Source organism: Abrus precatorius, unplaced genomic scaffold (assembly GCF_003935025.1).
Source record: "Abrus precatorius isolate BTA unplaced genomic scaffold, Abrus_2018 Scaffold4, whole genome shotgun sequence".
NCBI lineage: Eukaryota > Viridiplantae > Streptophyta > Magnoliopsida > Fabales > Fabaceae > Abrus > Abrus precatorius.
In genome coordinates, this window is record NW_020874384.1 from 9,959,272 (window position 1) to 9,969,721 (window position 10,450).

The 10,450-nt window shown below is 28.6% G+C and overlaps 1 protein-coding gene and 1 pseudogene across 2 annotated transcripts; both read left to right on the plus strand.

The window, feature by feature from the left end:
- The first annotated feature begins 1,384 nt into the window (after positions 1-1,384).
- Positions 1,385-9,981, plus strand: LOC113864998 (acidic endochitinase-like). Of its 2 annotated transcripts, XM_027499292.1 has the most exons (2): positions 1,385-1,397; positions 8,966-9,843. In XM_027499292.1, exons 1-2 carry the CDS (start codon positions 1,385-1,387, stop codon positions 9,841-9,843), a joined length of 891 nt encoding a protein of 296 aa, XP_027355093.1. The 2 variants fall into 2 exon arrangements, with proteins under 2 accessions (XP_027355093.1, XP_027355092.1); XM_027499291.1 differs by lacking the exon at positions 1,385-1,397 and having other exon boundaries at positions 8,904-9,981.
- On the plus strand, positions 2,360-2,922 carry LOC113864390 (annotated as a pseudogene).
- Positions 9,982-10,450: the final 469 nt, after the last annotated feature.

Consider the following 10,450-nt stretch of genomic DNA (forward strand, 5'->3'; position numbering starts at 1 on the left):
GATATTGTCATCAATTAGCTGACAATATTCTTGTGAAGAAGATACTTCAAAGGCCAACCTAATCATTTCACATGCTAGGTGATAGTATCGATGTGTGGTACTAAGTTTAGGATCTCTTTTGACCTCTATTCCTTTTACATTATGAATAATCCCATAGCTACCTTATGTTGTCTATCTCTTAAGTATGTAGTTCTAAGTGACAACCTTTACATTATTTGCTTGAATCCCTTAAGTTGTGTACTATCATTATTGACCATAACCTCTACATCATCCTTATTCTTGTCATTACTTTGTTCTTGTAAGCGCAACTTTCTAATTTGGTCAATTTAAGTATTAATATTATCGTTAATTAGCTGACAATATTCTTGTGAAGAAGATATTTCAAAGGTCAACCTAATTATTTTACATGCTAGGTGACAGTATCAACGTGTGGTACTAAGTTTAGGATCTTCTTTGACCACTATTCTTTTTACATTGTGAATAATCCCACAGCTATCTTGTGTTGTCAATCTCTTAAGTATGTAGTTCTTAGGGATAACCTTTACATTATTTGCTTCAAACACTTTCAAAGTATGAGAACAAAGTATATGAAATATTTCAAACTATTTACAAGTGCAAGATAAAGTTATTGAGGAAAGATTAAATGTAATTATCCATAATCTTTGTTGATTTACTTTAGTAATAACATATTTAATCAAAGGAGGATTTTTAATCCTTCATTATATGCAACAAGCCAAGAACAAAGTAAACTCTTGTTGGAATAAGTTAAACATTGTATGTGTGTATACCTAGGCCATTTGTATTAGTGTTGGTGACAGCTCACATCGCAACATGGTTAGCTTGTGGTGGGATTCATACTCACATTTTAGCTCGCTGTACCACTTGTCTTCAACAACTTGTTCAAAGTGTTTGAAGAATTGTTTTATGTCAATACTAGATTTCATACAAGCTTTGAACCTATAATTTAAACTTTCAATTATTTAAGTACTCCATATTCCAAGAGTGAAAATATCTTTGAGGTAACATGATGCTCATTTCTCCTTTATGAAATGAAGTAAAATAATCCAAGTATTTTCTTAAACATTGTATTATGTTATCAACCTTGTCCAAGCCTCTTCAAATTCAATTGAAGTATCACAGTCATACATGCATATTTTCAAATCTCTTAAAAAATGTCTTTCTCCTTTCATCAAATTGCCAATGTATTTTATTCCACTTTACATTAAGTGCATATGCATAAAACATGATGTGTTTCAAGCATTACTTGGACTAGAGCCTTACCCATTGCTTGATTTTGATTTGTAAAAATCGTTTGAAGTATATTTTTTATCCTGCACTTCTAAGAATATCTCAAACAACCATTCAAATGATTTTGCCATTTCATATGCAAAAATGTTGTCCCAAAGATAATAACATCTCTATAATGGTTAAAACCTGAAAACAATGCTAGAGGCCTATTAGTTCGATTGATACAATATGTAGTATCTAGCGATACAACTTTGCCAAAAAATCATAATTAATCACATCTTTGCATTTTTCCCAAAATTATTTTTGATTTATTCATTAGCATCCATTTGGTATGCATAAAAATGATGAGTTTTCTACCAACCATCACTTAAAGTATTGCAGCAGATAACTGACTTCTTATATCCTTGCCCATTTTCCCTTTGCCTTCAAATGACTTTTTTGCATCAAGGCAAGTATACCAACATTAGCTTGATGTCCTGTAAGTGTGGTCATGAGTTGAAATGATGACTTTCGTTACAATCATAAGGGCTCAACCAAATCAATCTCATGACCTTGGATTTTAGTTATCTTATGCAAAACAAGTATGTGCATTGTCTCTAGAACTTATTGTTAGAGATTAGTTAAGTCTGTTAGTAGTTAGTTAATTCTATGGGCTATATAAGCCTTCTATTTCCTCTTGTAATTCAATGGTTTCATTCATTCAGATTAATACAAATTTACTTTTCTTTCATTTTAGTTCTATTATTTTTTTGGGCCATATTTTTTTGACATGGTGTCAGAGCCATAGTACCCACCATGAGCTTCTAATTCTTATAAAGGAAAAAGAAAAAACCAATTTCATTGATTAGGGTTCAATTGAACTCCAATTTCTAACCCTTCTGATTATCCATTTTCCAAATCCTAAAACTTTCCCCAACTGGGTTCTCAAATTTGCCACGGCGAGCCCTTATAGCTCGCATATCCTTCAACTGACAATGGCAAAATTCTCCACACTAATTCCTCACTGTTGAAGCCATTATCTTTGCGGCCTCCAGTCTAAACCTTCTGTTTGGTCTTTCAGTTTTGGGTTTTGAAAGCAAATTGTGTTTACGAATCTCTACAATCAAAAGCAATGGACTCCTTCTCTTCCTTCTTTGATTCAAGAAATCGATGGAATAACAATACTCTCAAGAACTTCTGTTAGATTTCTCCGCTCGTTCAAAATCACCTCAAGCAGGTTTATTTTACATTGTGTTTCGTTGTGGTTGCTACGGGTTGTTGGGGCTTACTTGTATATTCTTTTCAACATTGGGGTTTTCTTACAACATTGGTGGGCGTAGGAAGCAGTGCTTGGTTGATCTCGACTCCTTCTGTTGAGGAGAGAAAGAGGGTGTCTTTGTTGATGGCCCGTCACTTTTTCAGGGTGCCTCTATTGGACCCTTGATTGATTTGGCTGTTCAAATCGATCTAAGCATTATCATTAGTGCATTTGTGGGAACTTCCTTGGCCTTTGCATGTTTCTCAGGAGCTACTTTGGTTGCAAGGTGTAGGGAGTACTTGTACCTTGGAGGCATGGTTTCCTCTGGGTTGTCCATTCTTCTCTTGTTGCACTTTGCTTCCTCCATCTTTGGAGGTTCAATGGCTCTCTTAAAGTTTGATGTATTGCCTATAAGCTTTTCTGCATTTTGTTATTGACTCTTGTATTCTCCCTTGATACCTTCTGATGTTGTAACTTCTAGAATTTTTTTGGTTTGGGACTAGTTGCACGCATAAGGTGTTTTTTTTTTTTCCAGACATACAAATATGTTACACATGACTTCAAATCTGGGACTAAGTTTTGTAACAGTTTTGCTCATACTAAAGATTTTGTTTTATGGTTTCTTGATCTGCTTTAGTGACATAAAATGGGGCTCACAAGCTATTTGGATCAAATTCTTTTTTAAAAACTTCTCTTATATTCATGAAGATTGACAAATGCAATGATCTTACCTTGAAAATAATTTTTTTTTAATAAATGGCATAAATAAGTAAATTTTTAGAATTTACTTAACAAGTCATTGAGTAAAAATGAACTTAGTTAAGAAAATCATGTAAACTAGTTTTTAAAATTTTATCCTTTCTATATAGATTGAACCAATACATATAATATAGATTTTAAGAAAAATAAACTAAGTTTAAAAGATTTGACCAAAGTGTAAGAAAGTATTATACTTTTTTTTTTTGCTTTTAAACTAGATTCTAAAAGTGCAATAATTTGATTGTGAGAAGGGTGGGATCAAGTGACTATAAAACATATAAGATGGCTTGAATTGATAAATCTTTTATGAAAATGGCTCTTTTTGTAAAATAATAAAGTTTTAGAAATAAACTATCATTTTTTTAAGTTGCATGGACTATTCTGAAATAATTTATAGACATATTATTTAGATCTAGAAATGTTTTAAGAGTAATTACCAACTAGTTTTATGAATTTGAAGTTAAAATGAATTAAATATGAATATATTACTAAACTAGTGTTAGAAAATAGTATTTTGTGACTTGTTGGAAATTAGAGTGTGTGTTAAATCTATGCATGGTTGATCTATGATTTTATTTTATTTTTTAAAAATTTCACTTAAACAAAAACAACTTCATTAGTTTCATAATTTTTGAATTAGTAATGAACGAGATATTAATTTTTCAATATGGGATATAATTTAAAAATATGTGCCTTATGATTTAATCTATAGATTGTGATTAGAATATGTTATTGATTTGATGAAATGATTATGAACTAAATATACAACAAAGTTGTTGAATGATTTTAGGTAAAAGCATAAAGCAATTGGTTAAACTATTACCAATAGAGATATTGTAGTACTCATATTTTGACATGAAACTATGTCTAGCCAACTTATGTTGTAGGCAGGGAAAACATACTAAACTATTTTAGCTAGCACTCTCGCATTATATGATTGGTTAAATTATGAACTACTTGAAGTAACCATTATTATTGATATAAATTGTGCACTATAATGTGGTCCTAACGAGGGATAATGTACTTTATGGCACTATATGAATTGAAAACATGGAACTCTCAATTTTTAACCATAAAATTTAAGAGATGAATAATTAATTACTCTATGGAGAAAAGATAACTAATGGAAAAATATGAAAAACTCTTGCTTGTTGACATTTATCTATATTCATTAGTATTGTGTATTTACCTTAAGAAATAAATTATGAGTGATTTGTACTCACTCCTATGTCTTTGTGTTCTTTGATAACATTATGAGAGCATAATGAGTTTTTGAGCCCTATAATAGTGGTATTTAGCTTTTTTCATGTGAGCTGCAAAATGGGATTTTAATGTTGTTAACTAAACCATAAATTTCACAGGTGACATTATCTATACTATAAGTATGATTGATAATAATTCATTAATTGTCTTTGTTATTGTAACTAATATAGTTAGAGTTGAGATCCTTTTTTCCATGTATTGTGTAATGGTATATCTAGGAATTCAGAATGACTCTCTTGCAAGTAGACTAGATACATAGGAGATATGTTTGTTTCCTATGGAGTGACTTAGGATGAACCCTCTTACATTATGTTATTATGTGTGTATGAGTCTTGAGGTCACTATTTGGACTTGCTTATTTTCTCTTCAAATGTATTACAGTTAAATAATTAAAAGAAAACTAAGATAATAGTGTAATATATCATGCACTGTATTATGTTTGAGACTATTTTTAGTTTCATTTGACTAGTATTATCATACATGAGTAATTAGATTTTTTTAGCCTTACACGTGATTAACACTTATATCATTAGCATATGTTACGAAATTTTAAACTTTATAGAATGCTATCAATTAGTTTTACGGATAATAGGATGAATATATTCTTGATGGTAATAGGACTATCTCAAATAAAATTATAACAATTAACATTATTTTAAATTTTAAATAAACAAATAAATAAAATAAAGTGTTATTTTTAAAAAAAAATGAAAATTGATGATATATTATAAAAAATCTTTGAATTACTTTAAAAATAAAATAAAGAAACTAGACACATAGTTAAATTTAATAATTAAATTACTCTAAATCATATATAATTGAAAGTCGAGCTGAATTTAAATATTTTAAAATTGGAATATATTAGATAAGTTTTTCTAACTTTTTCTTATCTTTGAAATTTTATTAGTTAAATGTTTTTTGAAATTTCTAAGTTTCTTTGACATTTTCTTTACTTAAAATTCTCAAAAATTTATTTTTAATAAAAAATTCTCACATATTAATTTGATTAGATTATCTTAATTTATTTTTTACTCATAACTTGTGATCAAAAAGATTGTACGTTAGCTAAAATAAAGAAAATTTCCTTCTTTAAAATTTGATCACACATCTCGTAAAATCTTTTAAAATTTAAAATTTTTTATATTATAAATTCCTTATAGACCGTGGAAAATTTAGATGAAAAATAATAATTTAAAAATTTTATGTGAAATAAAACTAATGAAAAGATAATGTTTATTAAATTTAAAAAGTAGAAGGATTTAACTCATTCAAAATATTAAAAAGCTAAAGCTACACTTCTTCTAAACTAAATAGGAATGTATTAGAGCTATATATTGATAAGAGAAAAATTGGCAAGTGCACTGAGCCGTGTCAGTTAATAAAGTGAAAGAATGATAAGTTTATATTTTGAGAGTGCTTTAATACTAAATATAAAGAGAGACAGCAAGTAAACTTAAATAAATAGTGGTAATGTTTATTAAATAAACAAAAGATAGTAAGACAACCTATCTTTTTATTTTAGATGACTTGTCTTTCAATAAATATATATATATATATATGAAAAAATAATAGAAAAATATGAGAAGTCCAACTAAAATATTTGAAAACCATTTGAGGATAATAGGATAAAATCAATAATTTATATATGGACAATTCAAGTAATAATCTAACAACATAACAAAATATATATAACTAGAACAAGAAGACAAATTAGAAAGGATTCATACTATATTTGGTTTCTTAAATAAGGAAAAGGACAAAAATTTTAGAACCAACACTAAAATGACCTGCTATTTTATTGACCCTACGTACTACTTATGAAAATGAAATCAACGAAATTAACAAATAGAATAACAAAAAAATTTGATCACTAAAATAAGAAATGAAAAAAGTAAAATAAAGTAGATGTATAAGAAAATATTACATGATTTTAACTTTATAATTTTGCTTAATTTGTTCATGATAATAAGACATTCTAAGCATAACATCAACTTATCATGTGTTAAATTTTTCAAAGTATATTTTCTTTTTAGTCATATGAAATCATAATCCTTTACAATCACAGAATGAAGGATCAAATTTAGTAAAAAATAATTCAGAATTATTATATATATATTTTTGCTTTGAGAATTATTATATTTCACCTAAGACAAATAATTATTCTGTATTCTAAGCATTCTCTTCTTCCTGTATATAGAGCACATATATAGAAGTTATGATTAATATAGAAAAGAAACAAGAAGTAAAAATTATCGGTGCCTTGTATCTATGCAAGACCTATGGTTGCAAATTTACTCGTAACAACCAACTAAAATTAAGAAAATTGAAGAAGGAAAATAAAATATTCAAAGCTTACCTAGATAAGATTAAAGACATCTTGCTTTAGATAAATTTATACAACAATGTATAAATAAAGAATAAAAAAAGAGAATATTAACAAATATAAACATTGAATTCTAAGGAAAAAATATATAATTTTTTTCATGGCCAACGACTTTGGCTCATTTAGCTTCAAGTATCATTCTGAAGTCAATCAAATCATTAAAGGTTTTCTCATTTTTATTTTATTTTATTGATATTGAAACAAAAATATGCCAAATAAAAAGAGAAAAAGTGAAGAGAATGAAATTCATAAATAAAAGATAAAATGAAAAATCAGAAACTATTTAAAACAAACTATACTTGCAATTGATCTGTTAAAAAAGAAAAAACAAATCTGCAGCATACGTGTTTAACTTGAAAATGTACATACAAAATCAAAACTAGAAAAATAAAAAATGACCCCAAAACTACACGATTTAAGTATTTTAATTTCAAATCTATTCTAGAAACCTTAAAGATGTGTTTCAAGCCTTCTCATCAAATCCAACAGCCAAATATTATCTTATCTCTTCTTATACAAAACTTATAAATAAGTTATGAAAAGAAAAATTTATTCAAAAAAGAACATGAAGAAAAACAAGAGTAGAAACAGAAAATAATAAGATTATACATAAAAAAATCTTAATTATTAGTTAAAATTATTAAAAATTACAAAAGTCGGAAAAATATTAAATAATGAAAAAAAATGAAATTATATAATTTTATAGTTTTTAATAAATGATACATAAATTATTATATTTTTATATTTATGTTTGAATAGTATGTTACAATTTTGTCAAAAGCTCTAAATAAAAGTTACTATTTTTTTTTAAAAAAAAGTACAGGGATACGTCTAGATAAGACTGATTTGCGATTAAAGGAAAGCATCGTCGAACTGTGCGCCAGCTCATTTCATGCTCTCTTATTTAATAAGAAACCTTAATTCACTAAACATTGTACATAAATTTGAGAGAATAATCTAAAAGGGTCATTAATTAATTCAATCAATAAAAATTTGAAGGTAATTTTTTTTATTGAAAATTGTGTTAGATTGTATTAAAAATTATAAAAGAGTTATATTTGTTATATTTTTTTGAAAAAAATATATTTTTATTCCTTAACCAGTTCTCTAAAATATAATAACCAAAAGAAAAGTTCATTGAATTGTTCTGGATGTGCTTATCGGGAAGGTGGAATGCCTATACAAATTGATATGAATCATCAAAGGCGTACAAGACTAGTGTTATTTCATGACTGAAGACTGCATTATTGGCCTAAAAAACTAAATAAAGAAATTAAACATGAAGCTATGGTATATGAGTGGGCAATACTCCATCTGTTCCCCACACATTACGCCTAAATTTATGACATATTTCAACATTGATGGCTACTAGTACCACTTTCAGCGTGGAATGTTTCGATCCCCGCATACAATCAATCTAGAATATCCTTAAAGAGGTTACAATCTCATTTTCAGTCTTAAACTTAAACATATGTATTTTGACTTTTAAAATCTGTAATGTATGCAAAATAATTCCTTTATATAATTTTTTAAACTTATCTTTAGGATAAAATGAACGTAAATGAGTTTGAAGTTAGAAATATGTGGGATTTAGTCTTTAATTTTTTTTAAAAAAATTACACATGATCTAAGAAGTAAATCATACGTGATTCGATAAATTAACAAATAAATTATTCTATACATTTTAAGGATCGAAATATATATATTAAATTTGGAGGCTAAATTACATATGAACCAAATTGAAGAATACTAATTTAAATTTATTTTCCTAATATTCACTCGCCGGTCTTTGTGAGCTTGACTTGATTTTGTTATTTAACTAGTCAGGACTTTAGATTAGAGAATGTAACAGAAATACATGCTTCTTACTTTTCCTCCCGCAGACCTATGCAATCAATGAATTTGTTGCCCACAAGGCACGGTTCTCATGAATTCTTTAACCAAACTTTGTACATACTAGCCTTCTAGCGCGCCTATAAAATGGTACCCTCTCTGAATTCCATGAACCAAACCTACTAGAAACAATTAAGCACTTCGAGTCCTATAGAAATTTAGCATGGCATCCATCAAACAAGTTTCAATCCTAGTATTACTACCCATTTTGCTCATTTCCCTCTTCAAGTCCTCCTGTGCTGCAGGAATTGCCATCTATTGGGGTCAAAATGGCAATGAAGGCTCTTTGGCAGATGCATGCAACACTGGGAACTACAAATATGTGAACATAGCCTTTTTGTCCACATTTGGCAATGGCCAAACCCCCCAACTTAACCTTGCTGGCCATTGTGATGCCAGCACAAATGGGTGCACCAAATTCAGCAGTGAAATCAAAACATGCCAAGACAAAGGCATCAAAGTGCTCCTCTCACTTGGAGGTGGTGCTGGAAGCTATTCCTTAAACTCAGCCGATGATGCCACACAAGTTGCAAACTACCTCTGGAATAACTTCCTTGGAGGACAATCAAATTCACGTCCCTTAGGTGATGCTGTCTTGGATGGCATAGATTTTGACATTGAGGCTGGTAATGGTGCACATTACGATGAACTTGCAAGAGCACTCAATGGGTTTAGCAGCCAAAAGAAGGTGTATTTGGCTGCAGCACCACAATGTCCATTCCCTGATGCTCACTTAGACACAGCTATTAAAACTGGCCTATTTGACTATGTGTGGGTGCAATTTTATAACAATCCTCCATGCCAATACACTAATGGAAACACTAACAATCTTCTTAATGCATGGAATCAATGGACCTCAAGTGAAGCTAAACAAGTGTTTCTTGGGGTGCCAGCATCTGAAGGTGCTGCTCCAAGTGGTGGTTTTATTCCCTCTGATGTGTTGATTTCGCAGGTTCTTCCTTCCATCAAGAGTTCTCCCAAGTATGGTGGAGTCATGATCTGGGACAGATTCAACGATGCTCAAAGTGGATACAGTAATGCTATTAAGGGAAGTGTGTAAGTGTTTCATTAATTAGTTTGACGTTATCAAGTGATTTATAGTATCTTTGGAATAAGTAGCACGTCGGTGGGTTTTGTACTTACATATTGAGTGCTATGCATATGTAACAGGTATACGTAATAAAATACTTTCTTTTGTTATTGGATATATATACGTACGTACATATATATATATATATATATATAATACTATTAGGAGTTTTATCATATTTGGTAAATGTTTATTATTATACGAGACAAATAATTAAAGTCATCTTTTAAGAATTATCAAAGTAATTCATTATATTGAAGTTTACAACTCGGGAATTGAACAAAATTAATATACCGAACCGTTATGAATCCAAAATTTGATAATAATCAAATTTAGAGTTAAAACTTGAATTTAAAGAAAACTTCAATTCAAACCAAATGGTTATATGAAAATTTTTATATATTTGATTAACATAAAATTAATTAAATTTAAAATTTTCTAATATTTAATTAAAATATATTAATTTCTGTACTATTTAATTAATTTTAATAATTTAAAATTAATTTACACACTTTAAATGAATAAAAATAAATCAATTATTTCTTAATTGAAATTAGAATAATATCTTTAATTTATA